At 48.9% G+C, this 27471-nt stretch overlaps 1 protein-coding gene across 1 annotated transcript; it reads left to right on the top strand.

Annotated features, from left to right (window-relative positions):
• The first annotated feature begins 7431 nt into the window (after nt 1-7431).
• On the top strand, nt 7432-24226 carry LOC130493384 (oocyte zinc finger protein XlCOF6-like). The gene is made up of 10 exons (XM_056867105.1): nt 7432-7449; nt 8079-8205; nt 8650-8711; nt 13265-13333; nt 14063-14177; nt 17444-17514; nt 17743-17869; nt 21408-21547; nt 22085-22487; nt 22716-24226. The coding sequence occupies exons 1-10, from the start codon at nt 7432-7434 to the stop codon at nt 24224-24226; spliced, it is 2643 nt and encodes an 880-aa protein (XP_056723083.1).
• Nucleotides 24227-27471: the final 3245 nt, after the last annotated feature.

Raw genomic sequence — 27471 nt, 5'->3', positions numbered from 1 at the left:
CCTCCCCCCACTCTCCAAGTGACCCTTACTCCATGCACAGAAGATGGCCAAGATGCCCTCCCTCTCATACAGGAGAGCCTCAGTTCATAGAATCAACATTGCTGACACATGGCCATCTGACCTCTGCTTAAAACCCCCGAGGGAAGGAGCGCTCACCACCTCCCAAGGAAGCCTGTCCCATTGAGCAACTGCTCTAACTGTTAGAAAGTTCTTCCTAATGTTTAGATCAGGGTTGGGGAACGTCAGGCCCGGGGACCGTTTAAGGCCTGCAAAATCATTTGGTCTGGCCCTTTGGGGGTCTGGGCTGATCTCTAGCTCAGAAGGATCTAAAGGTGGTGATCCGCCCCCTCCCGCGGACAGGAATAGCCTCTATTCAAGGCAGATGTGAGCTTGTTTTGCCGAGAAAAGGAACTCCCCCCCCCCTTGCAGAAGAATCATTAGCTATGGAACTGCTAGGCCCGCCCAAGAAACTGTGTTAACCCTTTCCCATCCGGGCCGTGGAGAAATGTATTCCCTCTGTACTACAAGAGGGCTGGGGGATGAAGTGGTGACAATAGAGGGTTAAAGGAGGCAGGGCCAGAATACGCTGGGGGGGGGGTGAGTTCTTAGCCAGAGTGTCCTCATTTCATCCCTGCAGCAGGAGCCAGCTGTAGAATCCTGCCCCGACCATGTGGAGCAGGAGCAACTCCGGCGTGCGGCTGGACGGCTACGCTCAGCTGGTGCAACAGACCATCCTGTGCCACCAGGAGGACGAGTGTGCAACCGGTTGGATGCCTGCCTGCTTGACATGCTGGGGGGTGGCATATGGGGAAGCTGCGTGCTTAGGGCTTGGTTGGCTAATTTTTAAGTTGATAATTTTGTAAGGCCTGCAAATGATGTTATAAATATCCAAATGGTCCTTGGCGGAAAAAAGGTTCCCCACCCCTGGTGTATAGCATGCTCAGGCCCCACTGCTGGGGTGGTTTGGGGTGGGATTGGGGCGAGGATCCTTTCATTTGTTTATTTATTTACACTTCTACCCCACCGTCCCCGGCTAATCTGATTTCAATTCCCAAGCTCTTCTGCTTACCTAGGAATTCCTTACTGTTGTGCTCTTCAATTTCCTCTGAGCATTCAATTAAGACAATGAGGGAAGGAGGTTGGTTTAATGACAGCTCACTTTATTGATCAATACTTCATAGCTGGGTGAAACAGAATCGAAGCTACTGAGCCATGATCCCGTCACATCGAGGCGAAGCAAGTGCAAGTGGTTTTATAGACTTGACATTCCAGTACAATAAAGATACATTTTCTGAACATCCGTTTCCAGCCTGCCATTGTAACTTAATTAGCTCGTACAGCACGTGCACGCGCCTCGCTACCCAGCAAAGCATGGCTAGTGATAGCAAGCTCCTGGAGTTCCCGGCCTCCCCACCCCTGCTATACACCCTCCAGGAGCCATAGAAGATGGAAAGCTTTATTTCAGGGGGAGAGAAAGGACAAAGGAGGAGGACACATGAAGACAGTGGGCACCCCCTAATCCCAACCTCCCAATCCAAGATATTATAAGCTTTTCAGGAATCTGCCGTTAAATCCGCGTGGGGAGGACACACGAGATCGAGACGGAGTTCCAACAACAACGCGTTTATTGAAGAACAGAACAGAACTGGAGAACACAGTGCAAACGGCCTTGCTTATATGCTCCCTTGGTCGGCCCGTGCCACTCCCTCCTGATCCGTGATAGAGGGGAAACAACCCCGGGTTACCAATGGCGCGTGCCGGCTTAGGGCCAATGAAACGAGCCGGTTTGGACCAATGGCGCATGAAGGACTTAGGACCCTTCGTCCAGGACTCAAGCTCCTACGTTTCCCCCTGCCTGTCGCCTAACTATATAAATACATTACACCCCTCCCCCCTAAGTCCGGATAATGTGGGAACACACAAAGTCCTGTAGGTGTCTCGGGGGTGCTTGGGTGCACTGGAAATGGTGCGGCACGGGAACGGGGGTTGCCGCTGAGGGCGTCTGCATTCGCGATGCTAGACCCGGGGCGATGCAGCAGCCTGAACTCGTAGGCGTTCAGGAAAATAGACCACCGGCGCATGCGGGGGGACAGGATCTGCAGTGTCTGGTGATCCGGCACGAACAGACCCAACAGTGGCTTGTGGTCCATAACGATTGTGAAGGGACGACCGTACAGGTGGTCGTGGAACTATTTTACGATGGCCACGACGGTGAGGGCCTCCCGGTCAATCTGGGCGTAGTTGCGCTCCGCCATGGAAAGGGTCTGGGAGTAAAAGGTGATTGGGACTTCCCGACCGCTTGGCAACAGGTGATTCAGGACAGCGCTGATGCCGTAGGGCGAGGCATCGCAAGTCAGTACCACTGGCAGGCGGTCATCGAAGTGTACGAGGAGACTTGTGGAGGAGAGAAGACCCTTGGTGGCCTTGAATGCCAATGCTGCGTCGCGCCCCAGGACCATGGGGCGGCTTTGTCCAGCAGGCGGTGAAGCAGCTCCACTACTGACGCCTTGTTGGGCAGGAAGGCATGGTAGAAGTTGAGGAGCCCCTGGAACTACTGGAGTTCCTGCTTGCAACGGGGCGGCGGGGAGCAGTGGATGGCCTTGACCTTGTCGGGCGTGGGGTGAATGCCGTCCGCATCGATCAGGTAGCCCAGAAACTCCACCTGCGGCAGGCCCAGCTGGCACTTCTCCAGCTTGACCGTCAGCCCAGCGTCCCGGAAACAGCTGAGCACCCGGCGACCAGGACATCGTCAAAGTATGGGACGACGGCCGGCAAGCCCTTGAGGAGGTCCTTCATCAGGTTCTGGAAGATGCCTGAGGCTGTGCTGACCCCGAACTGCAGGCGAGTCACCCGGAAGGCACCCCGGTGGGTGACGATCGTCTGCGCCTCGGCCGACTCAGAGTCCACAAACAGCGGCTGGTACGCTTGGGCCAGGTCGAGTTTTGTGAAGACCCGGCCCCTGGTGAGGGAAGCCAGGAGGTGACTGACCACAGGTACCGGGTACGCGTGGCTTTGGCGAGCCTTGTTCACCATGCATTTGTAATCCGCATAGATGTGGACGTCGCCGTTCGCCTTCAATGGCGTCACTATTGGGGTCTCCCACTTGGCGTTGGGCACTGGCACCAAGATGCCCTGGGTGACGAGACAGAGCACGAAGGGGACCCGGCATGGCTTGAGGCGGATGGGGGTGGTGGCGGGGTTGACGTGCAGGCGAACAGGCGGCCCCTTGTAGCAGCCGAGCGGGCCATTCCAGACGTCCTCAAACTCGGACCAGACGGAGTTGAGGGTGGACTGGGAGATGTGGTGAATGCCCCCAATGAGGTTCCAAGGGCCGGGAACCGTTCAAGGCCCAGGAGGCTGGTGCAGGGCCCATCGATCACAATGAGGCGGAGGTGGCTGGAGTGGTGCTTGAACTGGACGTTCACGTAGGCGACGCCCCGGACTGGCACCCGATGACACTGGTAGTCGGAGATCAGGACGTTGGTAGGTTGCAGCTTGGGCAAGGCAGTGAGGTGCCCCAGGGCGCGGAAAGTGTCCCAAGAAACTATGGAGAGGGCCGAGCCTGAGTCGACCTCCCTGTCGCAGGGGGTGCCCTCGATCCTTACGGAGATTGAAACTTTCTCCACGCCGTGGACCCGGTGCATGTGGATGGTGTGCAGCTTGGAGTCATGGCAGTAGCGGTAGGAGGCGGGAAAGTCGTCATCAGCCATGTCATGGATGGGCTGAGCGACACCATCTTTCCTGGCCCGGCCAGCCGGACGGCCCTTCTGCGTGGAGCGGCAGACCGTCGTGATGTGGCCAACCCGGCCGCAAGCCCGGCAGTTGGCGTAGCGAAAGCGGCAGGAATGGCGGTCGTGCTGGTCACCGCAGCTGGCGCATGGGCGAGCCACGGGGCCCTGCAACCGGTGCGGTCTGGGGGGCATCTTGTGCGTCTCGTCCGCCGAGTCGGAGTCGCAGGCGTCCTCAAAATGGACGGGGGTAGCTTCGCGAAGCGGTGGCGCCACGGTCCCGGGGACGGACGCTCCTGCCGGTGGAGTCGGCCACCGTGGCCTCCTCGACGGCGGAGGTCAGGGTCGCATCCTTCCTGGCGATGATGCAGCGGCGCACCTTCTCGTTCCGGAGGCCAAAGACAAACCTGTTGAGGAGGGCTTCATTGAGGTTCAGGAACTTGCAGAAACGGGCCAGCTGGCGAAGGGCGGCGAGGTAGTCTGCAGCGGACTCGCCTGGTTCCTGGTCATGAAGGTGGAACAGCAGGCGGCGACCGAGGTGCATCGGCTGGGGCATGAAATGGTTACCCAGCCTGGCCAGAATGTCCTTTAAAGGCGCCTCGAGTACCTTGACGGGGGCCATCAGGGACTGTGCGAGCTGGAAAGTCCGTGGCTCACACATGCTCAGGAAGATCGAGTGCTGCTTGCCGGCGTTGTCAATGTCGTTGGCGTCCATGAAGCAGGCAACACAATCCGCGTAGCTCTCCCACTTGCTGGGGTTGGCGGAGTCGAACGGTTCCAGTGATCTGCGGGTGGCCATAGCAGCAAAGTGTTGCGTCTCAGTGTGTCGAGGATTTCAGCGAGACGAGCTGGACTGCCTACTGGGCACTGAGGTCGCGGAGAATCGTAGGTGATTTCAGTGAGAGTGATTTCGGTAGCAAGCCAGACTGCCATCCCACCTTCGTCGCCAATGTTAAGTCCGTGTGGGGAGGACACATGAGATCGAGACGGAGTTCCAACAACAACGCATTTATTGAAGAACAGAACAGAACTGGAGAACACAGTGCAAACAGCCCTGCTTATATGCTCCCTTGGCCGGCCCGCCACTCCCTCCTGATCCGTGATAGGGGGGAAACAACCCCGGGTTACCAATGGCGCATGCCGGCTTAGGGCCAATGGCACGAGCCAGTTTGGACCAATGGCGCATGCAGGGCTTAGGATCCTTCGTCCAGGACTCAAGCTCCTAAGTTTCCCCCTGCCTGTCGCCTAACTATATACATACATTACATGCCCCATGGTCTCCAAATCAGCTCTGCCTTTGGATCTACTCCTAACGACACTAACTCCCCCCACCCACACACACCAAGGATGCTTTGTGGCCAAAGGCAGATCTACTGTGAAACTAATGAAGCTTAAGCTTCAGGGCCCCCAATCCTGGAGGGGCCCCGAAGCAACTTTTTTTAATGAGTGAATTTCTCTACAAAATCGATGGAGTTTTTTAGTGATAGAATCATAAGCCAATGGGTTGAAGTACTTAATATTGACTTTAGAATATGCTCTAATACCCATTTCACATGGCCTCAAAATGTCCCTGTAATTGGTCAAATTTCAAAATTTTCTTGGGGGCTTGCAGTGCTCGAACCCCCCAGCTGTAAGTGCTCACTGAGCTCACCAGAATCTATTCATAGCCTACATTTTGGCAGGATCCTCAAATCCTTCGTTGGTGCACGGCTTAATAATTCTATAGCTCAGCCCTTAGGCTAGAGCCAATCAGAACCATAAAAGGACATCTGAATTCTCAATTCAGGCTGCATTTGTCTCGCTTGTGCATTTTAACAACAAAAGATCAGATTTTCACCTCCTTATCCTAACGTGCCCCCTCTGATGTCCCCCTCCCTATTATTATTATTTATTAGTTAAATTTGTAGCCCACCCTCATTCCTGGCCAAAGCCGGGCTCATGGTGGGTGTCATGATCCTAGGCCTCAAGTGCAGCCTGGAGGCCTATATTAAAGTAGTTACCAGGCCTACATCTCCCAGGTACCCTCTGGGTAGGGTTGCCAGGTCCCTCTTTGCCACCGGCAGGAGATTTTTGCGGCAGAGACTGAGGGGTGAGGGGAGGGACTTCAATGCCATAGAGTTCAATTGCCACAGCAGCCATTTTTCTCCAGGTGATCTGTTCTCTATCGGCTGGAGATCAGTTGTATTAGCAGATCTCCTGCTACTACCTGGCAGTTGGCAACCCTACCTCTGGGCCTTGTGATTGGTGGAAGAGGATTTGGAGGAAAGGCTAGGGCCAATCAGGGGTAAGGGAGTGGTGCCTGGGGAGAAGGAATAAAATGTCTTGCCTGAAAAGGGAGGGTGTTCACTCCTAGGGAGCAGGGCTGGGGAGAGGCTGCTGCAGATGGAGGGATCCCTCAACCAGAAAGGGGTGAGTTAGCCTGAGGTCTAGTGCCAGGAGACGGCTAGGGACAGTAAAGATAGGTGTGTTAGGGTTTTTATTTGATTGCTTGCCTTTACTGATTTTGTCCTATTGTGGCTTGAGTTATTATTATTATTAGACCTCTTTAATAAACTGTTTGTTACTCTGCCCTGGGTCCTCATGCCTCATTTGGTCACCTAGAAAATATACCCTGTTGGAAGAAGAAGCAGCCAGGGGCAGGCAGGGCGCTCTGGGCCTTCTTGAGTTAGGCTCACACCAGAGTGGTGGCAGCTACTGAAGATCCCCATTCCCCTCTCTTACCTGACAGCAGGTAACAACAATCATAATAAAATAATATATATCTAAAATTCATAAGTAATCAATAAAATTCATAAAACCATTCAATACAGTTAACAAAATGGTACTCATATAATTACAGGGCCATTGGAGGCCCGGCCAAGCAGCCAAATCCTCTTATCAGAAGCCCTGAGGGAGAGGAGAGGGAGGCCAGTAACTATGACAACCTGTGGTTGCCCTCAATTGTAGTCCTGGTGGAAAAGCTCTGTTTTACAGGCCCTGCAGAACTTCTGAAGGTCCCATAGGGCCCTGATGTTACTTGGAAGAACGTTCCATCAGGCTGGGGCCAGTGCCTTGTTGGATGTTGCCCTATTGTTGCTGGTGGCGAAGGGGCCCCCATAACAGTTCAAGCTTCAGGGCCCCAAAAATGTAGGTCTGCCACTGTTTGTGGCAAAGGGGCAGAGACCCTATGCTCCTTGTGTACTCCTGGGTCCACTGGGGGGGCGGGGTCTAAAGAACTGGCTAATCCATAGAAGGAAAAAAGGGATAACTTTTCCAGAGTAATTGGAGGGCCTGAAGCTGCAGGTAGCTTACCTCAGAAGGAATTCAACTTTTAAAATTTTATTTTTTAATTTGATTTCTGTTATAAAACTACACATTATTGTAGGTATGAGAATTTCTTATTCTGATTATTGGAAGGGAGGGTTGTGTTAGTTGGTGGAGCTGCAATTCTAGGCATCTTTATGGGATTGGCTAGACAGAAACGAGAAAAAAGGCCCCAACAGATACATGGCATTTATTCATTTACATACTTAATTGCTGTTCTATATACTGTGTCTTATAGAGAAAGAAGAAATATGAAGTTTGCTTATTGTTATTTTCAAAAATGTCAGTGTCACAAGGTGGGATCACACAGTCAAAGATGTGAACTTTAAAAAAAACCATTTCTTTGATATCCCTCTTTCAATTAAACAGAAGTTACACTTGACTGGGGGAGACATTAGAGATGGGGGTGGTGGACACGGTGAGACACAGTTCCTTACCCCACCCATAGCCCTCCCCCTTTCCCCGCTTAGAGGTTTCCAACTTCTGATCTTCAGGTGTAATCAGTGATAGAAGAGGTGCCCTTTCTTAGACCCCCCCCAACCTGAAAATAGTCATTTTGATATCAGCAAAAGCCTCTGTAGGCAAAGAAGGTAGCCAAGCCTTGATGCTGAGCCTGCCCATCTAGGAGGAAAAGCGACTCCCAGAAATATTGTCGAAGGCTTTCACGGTCAGAGTTCATTGGTTCTTGTAGGTTATCTGGGCTGTGACACAGCCTTCCTTACTCTTCCTACACACTTGACACTGAGAGACACTGTCCTTCAGTGTTACTCCTCTGAAGATGCCGGCCACAGCTGCTGGCGAAACGTCAGGAAAGAAAATGCCAAGACCACGGTCACACAGCCCGGATAACCTACAAGAACCAACGGACTCTCAGAAACTCCCAATAAATGGGTTGCTGAGTTCCAGGTGGGGTGTGGAGTTCTCTTGGGGTTCCAGCAGCTCTTTTCCAGACTTCAGAGGTCAGCTCCCCTGGAGGTGGGGCATTATGGGAGATAGTCCATAGAGTCCGGGAGAAACTGAAGTCCCCTCTGGGCTCTGTCCCGAAAGGTCCAGGAATCCCCTGAGCAAGAGACGGCGACCGTGTCCGAGAGGGCAGAAGCACAAAGCAGTAGTAACAGGGTGCTGCTCCAGGAGCACAGGTGTCCAGTGCAGTCCGAGAGCCCCTTTCCTGGGAGTAAGCCCTATTGAGGAGGAGGAGGATTGTGGGCAGACCTGCCTCGGATTGCTTCAGGAGAACTTGGCTTTGGCTAGCCTTCGGTTTCTCCTCCTCCTCCTCCACGGGTGAGCCACGTGGGATACCCCAGGAGCACAACCCTGTGCAGAGCCTTGTAGCCCGGTGGGGCTCCTGGGGCGTCTCTGCAGCCCAGTCCAGCGCCTCTGTGGGTCTGGGCGCTGCTCCCGATGGGGAAAGACGGGAAGCGTGTAAGAAACAACCCCCCCCCCCCCTCTGCAGCACCACGACCCGGCTGGGCCGACAGGGGCGGCTTGCCAGAGAGGCCAAGCAAGGGGGTGGGTGGGGGAGGAGGCGAGAGAGGCCAGGGCGCAGGGCTGCCTCCGCCGCGCAGAGGGGCAGCGAGCCGAAGCTCCTAGAGAGGCCACTTCCTCTCTTTCCCGGAAGCCCCCCGAAGGACGGCGGCGGCCTTTGTGGTTCTGAGGCGGGAGGACAGCCGCTCCTTCCGAGTGAGTCAAGGGGGGGGGGAATGGGGGGAAATGTGGGGTGGGGGGAAGAGAAGCGAGGCCAGAGATAGGCGAGCATCGATTCGGGAGAGGGAGAGAGAGCCCCCCACCGCAAAGACCGCAAAGACCGGGGGGGGGGGGTCCTGCTCGGCCTGGCTCTCCTCTTTCTTCCCTTCTCTCTGCATAAGGCTGGGGGTGGGGTGGGGTGGAGTTGCAGCCCCTTCCCTGCATTGCGGAGGCCTTTGCGAGTGATGCAGATTTTCAGGGGGGGGAGGAGCGCAGAGGCTGGGTGGGTCTTGCGGGGGGGGTTCGAGTGAGGTGAGTCAAGGAAAGGCAGGGTGGGGAGGGGGCTGTGCGTGGAGGGCGAGTGTTTGGGGTCAGGCCCCCCAGCAGGTTCTCTCCAGGCGAGGGGGGCTGTTTCGAGAGAAGGGATCTGGGGTGGGGGGGAGAGAAGGACTCCGCATTCCTCCTTTGCACGGGAGATGTCAGAGTTTTTGACTCTGGGACCCCATGAGGACAAAAACCAGTTTATTTCCTGGCTCAGATGTGGGGGGGTGGGGAGAGGACAGAATACCTCTGAATACTTTAAGGGAGAGCGTCCACAGTCCTAGAGGGACACGTGGGTGGGTGGGTGGGGGGCTTCTTCCCTACAGAAGGAAGGGTTGAGTCTTCCGGGCTGCTGCAGGAATGTCTGGGAGGGGTCTGGTGAGCTGAAAGGGGCTTTTGGGAGGGGGAGGAATGAAGGGTCAGGGACTGCTTTGCAAGACCCAAAGCATAGAGGGGAAAAAAGGGGGGGCAGTGAACTGGGAGAAGACCCCCTCCCCCCCATTCTCACAGAGGAGGGGCAAGAGATTTGGGGGAAGCCCCCTCATCTTCTGCCCCTCTTGCTTCTTGCCAGCCTGGCACCAGCAGGCCCTTCCTTCTTTCCTGTTAAGGAATAAATGCACCCATTTCTTTGGCTCTTTGGGAAACAGGTGAGGGGAGCCCCCCTCCACTTTGTCCTTCTCCCTGTAGAAGTCCTGGTCCTCTGACTTGTGGGCTGCTTTTCTACTACCCTGAGTGTATGTGAGTGGAAGGGGTTCGCTCCTGGCTCCCCAAGATTATGAAGCAGAGTTGCAGGCTCTCTTCAGGGTCAGCAGTGCCATGTGCTGGATGGAAGAAGAGAGAGAAGGCCCTTATTTGACATACCTAGGAGACATCAGTCTCTGACCTGATTCACACAAGCGGAGACAGTGGGCACAACCTTTCTCCTTGCAGTTCTAGCTTTCTATGTGTGGGGAGTTTCCCGTAATGCAAAGGAATATTTGTAGTTTCCAAGTTCAGGGTTGGAATCTTCCACCTGCCCCCTTGAGCCAGACAGTCTCGTTTTCGCTCCTAATTTGTGGCTATGGACATGATATTTAATTTGGTAGTAAATCTGGAATGATTCAATGAAAAAATAGTGCGTATTCATGTAAAAAAAAATCACACGATTTCATGAGGATCAGTTTTAAATTAACCTAGATCCGACTTTTACCCAGTCCTCTTTTGCACCCAACTTCAACTGAGGTTTAGCATTTCTGTAATGTCTTTAGTCCAATTCCTGTCTCTATTGTACCCAAACAAGGTGTTGGTTGTCGGGGGTGGGGGACTTCCTAGGTATGCAGAAGAGTTTGGGAATTGGGAAGGAAGGAAGAGTTTGGGAAGGCGGCTAAGGGGAGTCATGATAGAGGTCTATAAAAGTATGCATGGTTTGGAGAGAGTGGACAGGGAGATGTTTTTCTCCCATAATACTAGAACGTGAGGTCATCTGTGGAAGCTGGAGGGTGACAGACTCAAAACAGATAAAAGGAAGTATTTTTTCACACAACGCATAGTTAAATTGTGGAGCTCCCTGCCCCAGGATGTGGTGATGGCTGCCAACTTGGAAGGCTTTAAGAGGGGAGTGGACATATTCATGGAGGAAAGGGGTATTCGTGGCTATTAGTTAAAATGGATACTGGTCATGCTGCATATCTGTTTTCTCTAGTATCAGAGGAGCATGCCTATTATATTAGGTGCTGTGGAACACAGGCAGGATGGTGCTGCTGCAGTCGTCTTGTTTGTGGCTTCCTAGAGGCACCTGGTTGGCCAGTGTGTGAACAGACTGCTGGATTTGATGGGCCTTGGTCTGATCCAACAGGGCCTTTCTTATGTTCTTTAGGTTAATTGAAAGGAAAGGATCATCACCCACTCCAAAGCTCCCCAGCAATGGGGCCTGAGCAGGCTTCTCAACCTCCAGGAGCCATGGATGATGGAAAGCTGGGGAGCATTATTTTAGAAGGAGAGAAAGGACAAAGGAAGAGGGGGCTTGGATACAGTAGACACCCCCAGACCCCAACCTCCCAATCCAGGATATTATGAGCTTTTCCGGGTTCTGCCCCTTCATCTACACACCAGCTCTGCAGATGAACTTTTTTAGGATCTGCTCCTAAAGAGACAGACTACCCTTATTGTCTTTGTGTAACCCTAAATCCATTGTGAAGGAGGCCAAAGTGTTGGGGTGCACACAAGGGAGAAAAGGCACAATACTCCCCCTCTCCACTGTGCCATTCTCTGAGATGGCTAAACCAGATGGGATACCCCAGGAACACAACCCTGTGCAGAGTTACCCTGTTGAGTCTCTCAATCATCTCTGATGGTGGCATGGATGAAGTCCAGTCTCTCCGGTGCTGGGCACTGCTTCTGATGGAAAGGACAGGAAGCTTTTAATAATTTCTGTGCAGCACTGAAAGGGCTGAACAAACAGGAGCTGTTTGCTAGAGAGGCCTAACAATTCTCGAGGGAGATTAAAAGAGGAAAAGGTTTGCTTCTGCCCTGCCCAAGAGAATAGGAAGGGCTTTGCGGAACAAGGGGAAAGTCCTGCAGCCGGATCCTGGGAGGTTTACTTGGAAGTAAGTGATTGGGGGATAAGCTTTTACATCTTGTTAGGGAGGAAGGCTGGGATCTTTCTCAGTCAGGGTGTTCATGTGGTTGCCAACTCCCAGAGAGCAAATTCCTGGACATGTGGGGGTGGATGCTGAGAAAGGCGGGATTCGGGGCTGGGTGGGAAAGCTCAGTGGGGTTATAATGCTATTGAGTCCACCCTCCGATGCAGCCATTTTCTCCAGGGGGAACTGATGTCTGCCACCTGGTGGTGATTTTGGGATAACTTCACACCCCAGCTGGAGTTTAACAACCTGGTTTGCTTAACTATCCAAGTTGAGTTTGGGATTTTTATTTGGGGCGGGCTATTGTCAGCATCTTTCAGCACAATAAAAGTTAAATGCATGGAACTGGCATTCTATGGCAGGTCTTTTTAATTCTGCAAACAACAACAACACAACGGGCCTTTTGGGATTTGACTTATATAATGAGCATGGGGGAAGAGAACTTCTGCCTTCATTAGAATCAACCACAGCCTCATCCTAAGTCCCCAATGCTTGTGGGGCCAGGACTGTGAGCAGGTGTCCAAGGCCTGCCCAGCAGAGGAGAGGAAAATGTTTACAAACCTGTTGCCAAGGTCCAGACAGCCTAGGAATGCCACCGTCAGAGTCCATGGAAACACCAGGAATGCCCACCAATCACCCCATGAGGTGACTCCATTTTGGCAGGCAGAGGGGGCGGAGGATGCTGGTGAGGCCACGCCCCCTGGTATCAGCCTGTTGCCCACCACGTACAGAAGGCCAGGAGGGACAAATGGCACACAAACATGTATCACTGTGAGGGTCATGGCACCCCTGCCCATCCCTCCCCTGCTCACTTGCCGCAGGCATCCGTGACCAAAGGCCAAATTCTCCCTCCTGCGCTGGGGTTTGGGTGGGAGGAGCAGCATCCTTTTGACAGGCAAGAGCGGTACAGACCCCCCACGGATAGCACAACAAAAAGAAACACAAGGGCACTGTCGCAGGAGGTGTGGATTCAGGTCCTGCTAATGCTCCCCTTGTCTACCATCTCCCTGAGGCAGGGTAGCCGATGTCCACAAAGAGCCTGGAGATCGCCTGGAATTACAATGGATGAGTTTGCATGCAAAAAGTGGCTTCTATGGGAGGTGGAATCTATGCCATTATCTCCTGCCTTCCCCTGACTTCACCCCCAAATGTCCAGAGCTTTCCCCACTTGGAGATGGCAGCCTTGTGCATCCGGCAGGGTTCCTTGCCTCCCTCAGCTCCTATTCATCCCAGTAGCCCTTTTGCCCTGACCCAGAGAGGTTTCAGGAAGTCAACTGAACCCTGTTCTGGGCACAAACCACACCCCTGATGCAATCCCACTCTGTTCCAGTGTCAGATTTCCACTTCCCCTACACTAGCTGGAGACCAATGGGGTTTTGGGTGGGCATCTCTCCAGACACGCTTAGTGGCCATCTGAAGACTCTAGGATGGATTGACCGAAAGTAATCAGACCCAAGCTTGTAGCGTCATTAAAGGCCCAGAGGGAGTTAACTTTCCTGAAGAACCCAACAGGGATATTTAAAACAGACTGGTATGTAATATAGCGAAATGATGTTACTTTGGTTCTGATCCATCTTGTAACTCCATTCTCTTTTGTTTTCCTCCTAGCACATTGCTATCTGTCTGTCATCCGCCCCCTCCCACAGGGAGAAGCATCTCTTCACAGCCAAGTTGGAGGTGACCCAATAGAAAGGGAAGGAGATGGAAGAGCAAGACCTGGAAGGCTCTGGACTTGGCAAGGGAGAAAGGAAAGGACCCCAGCCAATCCACGTTGAGAATTGTGTTGAATTCTGGGAGAGAGCTGTGCCAGAGATCTGGGATCAGGAGCCCCTGAACTCAGAAGTACATTGCCGACACTTCCGGCAGTTCCGCTACTGTGAGGCCAGTGGGCCCCGAGAAGTTTGCAGCCAGCTCCATGGACTTTGCAACCACTGGCTGAAGCCAGAGATACACACCAAGAAGCAGATCCTGGACCTGGTGATCTTGGAGCAGTTCCTGTCCATCCTGCCCCAGGAAATGCAGCACTGGGTCAGAGAATGTGGCCCGGAGACCAGTTGCCAAGCGGTGGCCCTAGCCGAAGGCTACCTGCTGAGTCAGGGAGAGAAGAAGAGGCAGGCAGAACAGGTGAGGGCTTTTCTTTCCAGGTATTCCAATTCAATCAATGACATATGACCTTATCCGTGCCAGATATTTGTCCAAGTGTTAACCATCCAAATGGGAGGTTTTACAACCTGCTTTAGCTGCCACTTCTAGGAATTTCTAATCCCTTTATATAATTCGCCAGGACTGAAAGAAAACCCTTCCAGGTCTGCTGATAGGAAGGTTCAGAGTGTGGGAATAGGGCAGGATCCATTCCTTGGTGCCTTCCATTCCGTCTCTTACCCGTCTCCCTTGCTGCTGTTTCAGAGGTGGGGTCCGTCCATGAAGATAAAAGCTAAGTTCTGTGAGATGGAAAGAGCTCCATTGGAGGAAGGACAGCCGGCCCGGACCCAGGAGCGGGCCCAAGGTGCCCTCTCATGTGGTAAGGACTCACTGTGCCTGGATGGGATTGGGGCACCTAGTGAATTTGATGGGTAGTGAGTTCTAGTTTGGGAAAAAACCAAATGCTTCTTCACTCAACTTGTGGCACTCATCCCTAATTGTGATGCCTGTAAAGGAGGGTTGGACAAATTCTTTGAGGCAATTCCTCACATTGATTACATTATTCATATCCCACCTTTTTTTCCATTAGAGAGACTCAAGGTGGCTCAGAAGAAAAGGCAGACAAATCTCGCCCAAGCTCTTCAATCTTGCAAATAAATGGAGGCTGCACATTAAGGGCAACATAGCTCTGAAAAACAGTTACTAGGGGCCAGGAATAGTGGGGAAATGTGTTTGGTGCTCCTGCTTAGCGGGGCATTTGATGGGATGCTACAAGATATGCTGGAATAGGGATGTCAGGCTGTGGTCAGGCATGCCCTGCAGTTTTGAGGAGGGGCTTGTGGTGGATGTGATGTCATGTTGATATTGCTTCTAGCCAAAAACCTGGATGGGACATTAGTGGGTGAGTAGATGCTCTCGATACTCATTGACATTACCCTGAGTTTCCAGATGCACTCAATTCACGTCTGGGTTTTTGGGTAGATGTGACAGGTAGGTGCCATGCAACATCATTTTCGCCTCCCTCTTTTTCTCCCTCCAGCCTGGACTCAAGGGAATATGTTGTTATGCCATGCCCAGGGGGAGTCTCTTTTTATTGGGGAAATTAGCTGAAGAATAAATAGAGCTTGCAAGAGGCTGGCTTGGGGATCTTTTAAACAATTCCGCTCCGGGTGAGAAAACCAAATGGAAGAACCCAATAAAGAAAGGCTTTATGAATTTTAAGGATTTTATTAAAGGTTCAAATTAGTGATACACACACACAAGTCCTAACACTTAAAGAGCTAAGAAAATTAAGGTTTGAAGGTCCTAAGCGGGTATATAGTTACCTTCTGTCAGGATCAGGCATCTGTCCCTAGCATCCCATAAGCAAACTCATCCAGGCAGGTTGCTCTGAAGCAGTAATTAGGAACAAAAAGACAGATTTAAGAACTGACTGCCCACACGCAGATGAGGCCAGTAATGGTGAATACAGGCAGGTTACATGCTTAAGACACTACAGACTGGAAAAGTAAACATTGCTAGGCAACCCCGAGATAAGCAGTTCCCGGGAAGGCAGACTAAACATTATCACAGCTGCAGAAAACAGGATGAGCGAAACTGTACACAGACGTTCAGAGGCATGAGAACCAAGGACTTGACATATGGCCAGAACCTGGCCTAACTCATGTCAAGAGCCTTTGCTCCAGCTAAAAGGCAAAGGCCTGACTTTCTGCTCCCCCTAAGGCCCCCACTTCCCCCCCAATAGCTGGGTGAGGTTTTTGGGGGTAAGCATCATGAAACTGGCGAACTAGATGGGTGGCAGCCACATGATGCTCAGCCACCCATTCATCATGACCAGGCCCTAAGTGTTTCCAGTGCACCAGGTACCAGTGCACCAGGTAGTAGATCTGGGAATCCAGGATCTTGGAAACTTCGAAATGTTCCTCTCCCCCCCACCAACACCGGGGGCTCGGGAGCAGGATCGGGATGCCATTTTGGTGTGTGTTCGTATCTCTTGAGCAAACTGACATGAAACACAGGATGGATGCCCCTCAGGGACATTGGAAGACTGAGTTCTACTGTGACATCATTTATGAGTCGCGAGACTGGGAAAGGTCCCACATATTTTTCACTGAGTTTCTTACACGGTAACTGTTTGTGTGTAGCTGGCGGCTCCCATTCCAACACCACCCTCACTTTCTCAGGGTCCATGGCCAGACCCTTGTGCGAACTCACGTTCCCCAAAAAGGTCAGTTTATCTTGATGAAACTCACATTTGGACAATTTTGCAAACAATTGATTGTCCCAGAGGCGTCTCAGTACCTCTCTGACTAATTTCATTGCTCCTCATAAGTTTGAGTAAATCAAAATGTCATCCCTTTGAAAAGTAAGTCATGTAATACTTCATTAATCATTTGCATGAAGACACTAGGAGCCCCCTGAAGACCAAACGGCATGACTAGGTATTCATACATTCCAAAACTAGAGAAAGCGATAATACGCTTCAACTAGGTCCAATTTGGTAAAGATGTGACCTTCCTTCAGTTGGCTGAGCAGATCTGGAATCAATGGAAGGGGGTAGGCATTAGTCTGGCTGACTAGATTGAGTCTGCGAAAATCAATCCACAAGTGAAGATCCCCCGTTTTCTTACGCACAAAAAAGGAGGGAGTGAAGCAAGGTGCTGATGAGGGTCGGATGAAACCACAAGCTATATTTTTATCCGAAAATTCCCGCGACATCGACTTCTCTTTCAGACTTCCCCTTTGGTAGTCTGCCCTCTCCTACCAGCTCAATGGCACAGTCTGTTTTGCGGTGGGGAGGCAGAACATCGCACTCTTTCTCATTAAACACATCTGCAAACTGGGTGTACTCTATGGTTAGTTGGGGGGTATAGGATCCTGATTCTTCGCAGCCATGGTGGTACACCCCCGCGCGGCTACCTCTCTGTGGTGTCGGTCACATTGCGGCTGGGCGAAGGCAATAGTCCAGGCCACCCAATCTAAGGTGGGACCGTGTCCTTGTAGCCTTAGATTAACCTTTGGGTGGGTGGGGGCAGTCTACTGCAGGAAGGACTTAGAAATGTAAATGGCTTATCTTGCTCTACTTTTGTCTTCTTGGTGAAGCTGCAACATTCCTTTCCAGGAAGGGTATGGCACATCTCAGGCTGTTTCAGCCCTGTCAACTTGCTACAGCCTTGCCTGGAGACCCCTGTTGTCTCTGGCTACAGAGCAGTGTTCCCATTCTTTGGGAAACAGCTTCCCATCATGGACACTCGTGGGGTGTCCCACAGTAGCTGTGGGCCTGTGAGGGAGCCATAACAGCGCGAGGGCCCAGCTGGTAGGAGAATAGCTTGCCTGGCCCTTTAGTCTGATCCAGCAGAGATACTGTCACGATTTTTAGCTCCACCATTCACAGGACAGGTTTCAAGTATCACAGAAGTCTGAAACAGGTCAGCAGCATTTAGACCACTTGAGGCTGACAGGTCCCTTGTGTTTCTCTCTCGCCTCTCCCACAACTTACTACAAAGTATTACACATTTTTTGAGTGTACATAGGGCAAAGTTTCACAGCCCTGGGAATGGGGATGGGTGAAGCACGCTTCACGCAAGCAAACAAATTAGAAAGTTGAGGTTAATACTCTTTCTTTTGCTTTTCTCTCCATCGCAGGCAATGAAGAGACAGTGTTGATCCATTCTCTTTGTGGAGGTGTGGAAACAGCTGCTGCGCCTCCAGTCCAGGTAGGGGAGATGAACGGGGGGGGGGGGGGCAGCCTGGGTCCCCCCTCCTTTCTGAGGGGGGCTTTTCTGCTGCAGTTGTTGTTAAGGGGCCCAGGCAAGAGGTTCTGAACTCCTCTACTGTTACACATGCTAAGCTCTTCATCCTAGACCCTCCCAGAACTCCCTCCCCTTCCAGAGTGTCACCTGTGCCTGGCATGCTCTGATGAGGAAATCTGCTTTTTCTTTCAGTCTCCAGTTTTCTTTGAGGAGGTCACTGTATATTTTACTGAGGCAGAGTGGGCCCTGCTGGATCCGGACCAAAGAGCACTCCACAGGGCCGTCATGCTGGACAACTACAGGAGCGTGGCCTCTCTGGGTAAGGAACTTTCATAGGTGCCAGACGGGCAAATTGCTTCCATTACAATTGTTCTACTGGGCTAATGTGTGAATCAAAATTTGAACAGCAAGACGTTGTTTTGAGACCTGTCCTGTTACTTGCTTCCTTTTGGGAGCCTGGAGATGATGGGATGGCAGCGAAAGCAATATTCAGCATGGCCGGGTAGAGGGACTCAAACTGGCCCAGGAGCAAGTATAATAATAATATTAATAAACTTTTATTTATATCCTGCTCTTCACCAGCAAAGTGGGGATCAGGGCAGTTAACATCAAGTTTAAAATCATTACGAGGAAGAAGAAAGCCTATTTCCATCAATTATGGTCTCAGATGCTTCCTTCTCTTAAATCTCAGGATAGTAAGACTTTTTGGAGGACGATTGTAAATTCATCCAGAAACAATTCCCCGTTTGAAGCTGATATAGTCCCTCAAATTTGGGTGGACCATTTCCCCTTAAAATACAGTCAAACGTAAAATATATTAAAACAGTTTAAATACCGCTGAGTTGCACATCATCTTAATTCAGTAGCACCAATATAATTCCTTGTATGGAGAACAGTTTCTACAGTGGCTGCTGTCTAACAATGCCTGTAATTCAGGGGGGCATGAGTGGACAGAACTAATAATTCCATTACTGCACTTGATGAAGCCGGGCTTCTTTCCAGGACCCCAGTTGGGCTTGGAAGAATACTTGCAAGGATGGCTGCATTCTGCGAGAAGGAACACTTAATTATCATTTATGAAAAAACAAAAGTGATGGCCTTTGGTAAATATCCCATTTATGGGAAGCGGAGCATAAATGGACAAAGGCTGGAACAGCCGACCTGATTTAAATACTTAGGAATGATAATTCAGACCTGTGGCACTACGTCTGCCCACAACACCTATGTTGCTATTCTAGGTGAGAGATATGCCCGCTTCATAATTAATTTTCTCCGGATACAGGGGGCACATTATGTGCTGGCTGCCCTTAAACCTTTTCAGGCAAAAACACTATGGAACGCATTGTGGCCCCTCACCTTCATGCTTTACCTCTATCAAGCGGGTGCAATCTGAAGGAAATGGAGTTTTTCTTAAGAATGATCCTGAGTCTGATTAAGGACTAAACAAAGTGAGTTTATTCAGAAATCACAAACTTGGTAAACGACTGAGAGACAGGCTTATTTCTATCTAGGGTCCATAACTAACAGGGCCACATGCAACCTGTTGCTCCTCTCTTTCACTGTAACTGGAAGGAAGAGTAGGGGTGCATTATGGGAACAAACAAGAACACAGGAAGAGAAGGAAGAAGGATCACAACCTTTCTATCTATCTAACTCTCACACTTGCTGCCCCCTGCTGATCTTCCTTTCTTTAATCAATCTTTGTGCACTAGACATTGTATTTCCAACACAATCTAAGTTTCTTAGAGCGGTCCTCCAATTGCCAAAATTCGTGCCAAATTCTGTGGTTCTTCTAGAAACTGGCATGATGAAGGTCGAGGCGAGGGTCTGCTTGTCTTCTCTTTACTTATGGTTAAAAGTTAATTTTCTCCCTAGGGGTCTCATTCCACTTATTCTGAGAGACCCCTTCAGGTCAAAATGGATAATTGCCATAAAAGGCAAATTAAATAGCCTCGGCTTTACTCCTCTAGGACTTCTACAGCTGGGCTGGAAACAAGCTAGGCAAACTATAAAGCAAAGTGTTAAAGATGCTTAATGCCAAATGGACCTTTCAAGAGCACTAACATTTTTGGTCCCCTATCACTGGAAATATATTCTTGCACCAGCCGTCTTTATTTGTTAGAAATAAACAGCTATTAGAGGGCTTTCACATTGGCTAGGTGCTCAGCCTTACCGTCTGAAATGCTAGAGGGGAAATTTAAGAAGATTCCCAGGGCAAGAGAGTCTTTGCCTCAGTAAGTCTGGGGATCTGGAAACTACTGAACATGTCCTTTTCAGACATAACTTCTATACGACAGTTCGGACCCAGATCATTGTACCCTGATAAAGAAAATGAGTTTTGGTAGTGAGGGGGAGTGAACTAATAAGTTTGTGATGGGAGATAATTCTTTGATTATATCTCAGGTGGCAACATACTTTGTGTCTGGATTACCATAGCTAGGTCAGTATAAGTAGAGGACCAGCTGCTGGACCTGGAGAAGACAAGGTGCTGTCAGACTCAGGAGTCTGTTGCTAGCATCCTAACAAGCAAACTCATCCAGGCAGGTTGCTCTGAAGCAGTTAAACTTTATTAAAAGCAAATAAACAGATTTAAGAAGCTGACCTGCTAATAGCAGTGCAAAGGTAGCTATGGCAAATAACATCTCAACAGTAGTATAAAAGCATGGGCAGCCTGTAAGATAAACATCAGCAAGCAGACCCGAGATAACGATTCCCAGGGAAGGAAGACATACTAAGAAGCAGCTGCGGAAAAATGAAACTATACACAGGATAAGGACTGGATCCAAAGTCATAGTACAGGCTCAACTCCTGACCTGGGGTCTGCCAGGCCTGACCAAGGTGCCAAAGGTGTCAGGGCCTGACAGGTGCCTGTTTTGGGGGCAGGAAAGGAATATGATTTATAGGCCACTTTGAGACTCTTTAGGTTATTAAAAGCAGGGTATAAAAACCTTCTCTTCTATTTAATCGTCAATAGAAGAGAATCAAAAGAGCTTCACAACCAGTCAGACATGAACAGTATGGGAATGGTTCTTTGCCAGTTGAAAGGGGAAAAGTACATGTGGGGAGCATGGAGAGTGGTGGGGTAGGCAGAATACAAAAGCTGCTCACTTGGGGAGCCTACCTGGAGATAAGGTGTGACCAGTGGAAATGTTGGGGAGGGTAAGAATGAAGGAATGATAAAGGAAATGCACATGAGCAGTGTCTGATGGGTGGCTTGGCTTGCATAAGTGCTGACTGGACATCTTTCTTTATTCCAACAGCACATATGGAGGAGACGGTTGAGGGATTCCATGGGTTCTCTCTGGGAAAAGCCGACAATGACGACTCCCAAGGAAACTTCAGGAATGGAGATGGACCACAGAGGCAGGAGGAAAGCCACGCAGACAAGAGGAGGGATAAGCCCATTCTGTTCCAAGGTAGAGGCTTTCATGAAATCCCAGTCCAAGAAGAAAGGTCAACCAAAACAAAAAAGAACAAAGACCTTTGTGCTAACTGGAGAAACCGCTGCAGGGAAAATGAAAACGAAAGTGTAGTCTTTGGGAAAACCATCAGTAAGAACCGAAGTGTTATTTCTAAGAGACAAATTCCCTCAGGAGAGAAACCATATGATTGTGTAGAATGCAGAAAGACCTTCAGGTGGAAATCAGCCCTTACTTCACATCAAACGGGAGTAGTTGTATAAATCATTAGACTGCAAACCAAGCCTTTCTGATGCAGCAGGCTTTCATGTGCCTTTAAAGTATCTATTAATGTACCCTTCAGTGTACAGCAGGAAAAAACCACTGAAATGTTTTGCATGTGAATGATCAGACGACCTTGTGTGGGTGCTAATAGGATCTCTCTTTTCTTTCCAGCAGGGGATGATCAGCGGAATGAGGGTGATGAGGAAGTGCATCAGCTGTTGCCAGATAAAGTGGAGAGTGAAGATTTGAAAGGAAACTTCAGGAACCAAGGTGGACCTAAGAGGCAGAAAAGAAGGCACATGATCGAGAAGAAAGTTAAACCCATTCATGGCCAAGGGCTGGATTTCCATGGACTAAGCCCCATGGTGGAGGAAGGATATAAGTGCTTGGAGTGTGGCAAGAGCTTCCTTTGTAGAACAGAACTCCTTAGGCATCAAATAACGCATAAACGACAAAAACCTTATAATAACTCAGACTATGGCAAGAGATTTTCACAGAATTCAGACCGCTTTCTACACCAAAGAATTAATTCAGGAGAGAAACCATTTATCTGCACAGAAAGTGGAAGGGTGTTCTCTTGTGGAAGGAAAGGTAATGCACTGTTCTCAAAACGTAGTATACTGGAGGCACATAAATGCTTTCACTGTAGTAAGTACTTCAGGTACAAATCACGGTTCCTTGTGCACCAAAAAATACACACAGGAGAGAAACCTTTTGCATCTTCAGAGTGTGGAAAGAAATTCAGTCAAAGAAGCCATCTTAAACAGCATCAAAGAACCCACACAGGGAAGAAACCTTTTGAATGTTCGGAGTGTGGAAAAAGATTCAGTCACAGGGGCAATTTTCAAAAGCATCAAAGAACACACACAGGGGAGAAACCTTTTGAATGCTTGGAGTGTGGAAAGAGATTCAGTCAGAGTGGCACTCTTCAAGACCATCAAAGAACCCACACAGGGGAGAGACCTTTTGAATGCTTGGAGTGTGGAAACAGATTCAGTCGCAGCGGCAGTCTTCAAGCGCATCAAAGAACCCACACAGGGGAGAAACCTTTTGCATGTTCAGAGTGTGGAAAGAAATTCAGTCAAAGTAGTCATCTTAAACAGCATCAAAGAACCCACACAGGGGAGAAACCTTTTGAATGCTCAGAGTGTGGGAAAAAATTCAGTGGCAGTAGCAATCTTCAAAGGCATGAAAGAACCCATACAGGGGAGAAACCTTTTGAATGCTTAGAGTGTGGAAAGAGATTCAGTCACAGTGGCAGTCTTAATGACCATCAAAGAACACACACAGGGGAGAAAACCTTTGAATGTTCGGAGTGTGGAAAAAGATTCAGTCACAGTGGCAATCTTCAAAAGCATCAAAGAACACACACAGGGGAGAAACCTTTTGAATGCTTTGAGTGTGGAAAAAGATTCAGTTGCAGTTTCACTCTTATACAGCATCAAAGCAACCACACAGGGGAGAAACCTTTTGAATGTTCAGAGTGTGGAAAGAGATTCAATCGCAGTGACAATCTTCAAAAGCATGAAAGAACCCACACAGGGGAGAAACCTTTTGAATGCTCCGAGTGTGGAAAGAGATTCAGTCGCAATGGCAGTCTTCAAGAGCATCAAAAAACCCACACAGGGGAGAAACCTTTTGAATGTTTGGAGTGTGGAAAGAAATTCAGTCGTAGTGGCAGTCTTCAAGAGCATCAAAGAACCCACACAGGGGAGAAACCTTTTGAATGTTTGGAGTGTGGAAAGAGATTCAGTCGCAGTGGCAATCTTCAACAGCATATAAGAAACCACACAGGGGAGAAACCTTTTGAATGTTTGGAGTGTGGACAGAGATTCAGTCGCAGTGGCCTTCTTCAAAAGCATCAAAGAACCCACACAGGGGAGAAACCATTCGAATGCTCAGAGTGTGGAAAGAGATTCAGTGGCAGTAGTAATCTTCAACAGCATCAAAGAACTCACACGGGGGAGAAACCTTTTGAATGCTTGGTGTGTGGAAGGAGATTCAGTCGTAGTGGCAGTCTTCAAGAGCATCGAAGAACCCACACAGGGGAGAAACCTTTTGAATGTTTGGAGTGTGGAAAGAGATTCATTCGAAGTGGCGATCTTCAAAAGCATCAAAGAACCCACACAGGGGAGAAACCTTTCCAATGCTCTGAGTGTGGAAAGAGATTCAGTTACAGTTACACTCTTCACGAGCATCAAAGAACCCATACAGGGGAGAAACCTTTGGAATGCTCAGAGTGTGGAAAGAGATTCAGTCAGAGTGGCAAGCTTCAAATGCATCAAAGATCCCACACAGGGGAGAAACCTTTTGAATGCTCCGAGTGTGGAATGTGTTTCAGTCAGAATAACACTCTTCAAATACATCAAAGAATCCACACAGGGGAGAGACCTTTTAAATGCTCAGAGTGTGGAAAGACATTCAGTCATAGTGCCACTCTTCAAATGCATCGAAGAACCCACACTGGGGAGAAACCTTTTGAATGCTCAGAGTGTGGAAAGAGATTCAGTCGCAGTAGCAGTCTTCAAGAGCATCTCAGAACCCACACAGGGGAGAAACCTTTTGAATGCTCAGAGTGTGGAAAGAGATTCAGTCACAGTGGCAGGTTTCAAGAGCATCAAAGAACCCACACAGGGGAGAAACCTTTCGAATGCTCCGAGTGTGGAAAGAGATTCAGTCTTAGCGACAGTTTTCAAAAACATCAAAGAACCCACACAGGGGAGAGACCTTTTGAATGCTTTGAGTGTGGAAAGAGATTCAGTCGCAGTGGCCATCTTCAAGCGCATGAAAGAACCCACACAGGGGAGAAACCTTTTGAATGCTCAGAGTGTGGAAAGAGATTTAGTCACAGTGGCCATCTTCAAGAGCATCAAAGAACCCACACAGGGGAGAGACCTTTTGAATGTTCGGAGTGTGGAAAGAGATTCATTCGCAGTGGCCATCTTCACCAGCATCTCAGAACCCATACAGGGAAGAAACCTTTTGAATGCTGAGACTGGAAAGAGATTCAGTCACAGTGATACTCTTCAAGGACATCAAAGAACCCACATGGCAGTGAAATCTTTTGAATGCTTTAAGTGTGGAAAGAGATTCAGTCACAGTGGTGATCTTCAAGAGCATCAAAGAATCCACACAGGGAATTAACCTTTTGAATGCTCGGATTTTTATGGTTTTATATTAATGTATTGGTGTGAAAGCTGGACTTTGAAGAAAGCTGATAGGAAGAAAGTAGATTCTTTTGAAATGTAGTATTGGAGGAGATTGTTATGGATACCATGGACTGCCAAAAAAGCAAATCCGTGGGTTATAGATCAAATCAAGCCTGAACTGACCCTAGAAGACAAAATGACTAAACTGAGGCTATTGATAGATGGTTTATTTACGTCCCTTGGCCAGATAAAACAAAATACATGGACTAAAATAGTTTTACAGACAAAGGTTTACACTCCGAATCTTTAATCACTTAAAATAAAATAAAATAATAATAATAGTATTAATAATAATAATAAAACATCCAAGTTACATCTGCCATTTGGACTAGGAGACTACTCTGTGGCAATGGATTTTCATTGCTGCTGTACAAAATTTTGCTACCTGAGAGGTGATTGAAGGATTATCTCCTTGTAGGAGCTTTTCAATCTTTTCGCTTTCCCTGTCGGGTCCCATTCTCAGTATGAGGGGCTCAATAAACGAGGTATTATGTCAAAGTTACAATTCAGGAGAATATGTTCAGTGGTTTCTAAATCCCCAGATTTACAGGGGCAGTCTCCACCCTGGGTATCTTCTTAAATTTCCCCTCTAGCATAGCAGAGGGTAAGGCTGCACACCCAGCCAAGGTAAAAGCCCTCCTATATTTGTTTATCTCTAAGTAACGGAGATAGGCTGCTGGAGCAAGGATAAATTTGGAGTGGGGGAGCCATAAGTAGAGGCACTCTTGCTAAATCCGCTTATCGCTCGATATCTTTTATCCTTTGGTTTATAGTTGACTTAGCTTGATCCCACCCTAACTGAAGTAGTGCTAGGGGGGTGGCAAAACCCAGGTTATTTAGTTTGTCTTCAATGGCTGTTATCCACTTTGACCTAAAGGTATCACAGAGAATCAGTGGTAGAAGATCCTTAGGGTTGAAATTAATTTTTAGCCAGAGATCAAGCGAGGACAAGACAACCCTTGCCTCAACTTTCATCATGCCCGTTTCTAGACGGATCATAGCATTTGATACACATCTTAGTAATTGCAGGGCAGCTCTAAGAAACTTGGATTGCTCTCGTTCAATGGGAATAAGACAAGAGGGTGGAGAGTCAAAGTGTGTTCCATATAACATTTGTGCTAGAGTTTTTGCCTGAAAAAGTTTAAGGGCAGCTGGAATATAGTGTGCCCCTTTAGTCCGGAGAAAATTTATTATTGAACGGGCTGCTGTTTCCCCTAAATTTGCAACAGAGGTATTATGGGCCAGCTTGGAGCCAGATGCCTGGATTGTCGTTCCAAGATATTTGAATTGGGTTGCCTGTTCCAACCTATGGCCATTTATGCTCCACCTCCTATAATTAGGGCGATTACCAAAAGCCATTACTTTTGTTTTGTCATAATTAATAGTCAGGCGTTCCTTCTCACAGAACGTTGCCACTCTCACTAGAGCCCTCCTTAGGCCAACTGGGGTTCTTGAAAGAAGTACCACATCATCGGCATAGAGCAATATATGAATATGCCTGTCCGCTAGTTTAGGTGGATGTAAATCCGGTGCGTTCAGGGAACTGATTATGCTATTTATATAATAGGCAAATAGCAGGGGGGCGAGTAAACAGCCCTGCCTAACTCCTCTATAGGTGTTTATGGGGGTAGTAAGATGTCCTCTTCTATTGCACCTGACTCTCAGTGCTGATGTTCATGTAGGGCTCGCAGCAGCATCAGGAGCCTTTTATCTAAATTTGGGGGTTCGAGCTTGTCCCAGAGTAAAGGTCTGGAAATCGAATCAAATGCTGCCCTAAAATCAATGAATGCCGCATATAAAGAGGGTTGTCCCTTATTAGAATATTTCTCTGCTAAATGTTGCAGGACAAGGCAGTGCTCTATCATTGCTCTCCCTTCCCTAAAGCCTGCCTGTTCTATTGCCAAAATACCCTCTTGATTGAGCCCTGAGGCTATCGTATTTTGGTCACATTATGAGAAGACAAGAGTCACTGGAAAAGACAGTCATGCTAGGAAAAGTTGAGGGCAGCAGGAAAACAGGAAAACTCAACAAGAGATGGATTGCTCAATAAAGGAAGCCACAGCCTTCAATTTACAAGATCTGAGCAAGGCTGTCAAAGATAGGACATTTTGGTGGACTTTGATTCATAGGGTTTCCGTGAGTCAGAAGCGACTTGATGACATTTAACACATGCATGAAAACATGAAGCTGCCTTATACTGAATCAGACCTTTGGTCCATCCAAGTCAGTATTGTCTACACAAACCAGCAGTGGCTCTCCAGGGTCTCAGGCGGAGGTCTTTCACATCACCTACTTGCCTAGTCTGGAGATGGCAGGGATTGAACCTGGGACCTTCTGCTTGCCAGGCAGAGGCTCTACCACTGAACTACAGCCCTTCTACAAGGTTAAGACATATATGATACAGTTGCAAACTGTGGCAATTAAGGTATTGAAGCTTTCAAATCTCAGTGAGAGCTTGACACTTGCTGAAGCCTAAAGAGATTTGAAAACAGTGAAGTCAGCTGTAATCTGGGCGTGTTGCCAACTAGTGCTCAGCTGGACCTCTAAAAGTAAACCGTAGATAACAAGGAAATAAGTGGACATATTTATATTGGGGGGAGGGTAATTGGATTTCATTGTTCCATTATATGGGCATCTTTTTGGCCTTTGGAGTCTGACATCAGCGTGCTATTGAGTGCATGATTGTGGTGATTGTGTTCTGTGGTTGGCATGTCACATTAGGATATCTGGTTTAGGGTGTGAAGCTTTTGAAGAAAAACTTTGGAACATGTTTTGAGATTGCATATTCTTGACAATTTTCTGTGTAGCCTATTCATCTGACAGGGGTTGCAAGGGATGGGAAGATTGGAGATGAATGCTTATTGGGAAGAAATTTTTATCTGATTTATGTTCGATGTGTTTGATGTTTGGGAGGGATTTCATGAGAAAGTTGTAATGGATGGGAACAGATTTGAGTTCTCGTGACAACTGGACTTTGACAAGGTATATAGGGGGGAAGAAATTGTAAGAACTCGGATACATAGAATCAG

This window comes from Euleptes europaea, chromosome 1, assembly GCF_029931775.1.
Source record: "Euleptes europaea isolate rEulEur1 chromosome 1, rEulEur1.hap1, whole genome shotgun sequence".
In the NCBI taxonomy this organism is placed as follows: domain Eukaryota; kingdom Metazoa; phylum Chordata; class Lepidosauria; order Squamata; family Sphaerodactylidae; genus Euleptes; species Euleptes europaea.
This window is presented reverse-complemented; position numbering and strand designations above follow the sequence as displayed.

What these genes read in the sequence shown, in the direction of transcription:
- LOC130493384 (XM_056867105.1), top strand. An exon ending in CGAGAGCCCCTTTCCTGGGA is followed by an intron (nt 8,206 to 8,649) that starts GTAAGCCCTATT and finishes CTTTCCCGGAAG; the next exon opens with CCCCCCGAAGGACGGCGGCG. An exon ending in CCAAGGTGCCCTCTCATGTG is followed by an intron (nt 14,178 to 17,443) that starts GTAAGGACTCAC and finishes TCTCCATCGCAG; the next exon opens with GCAATGAAGAGACAGTGTTG.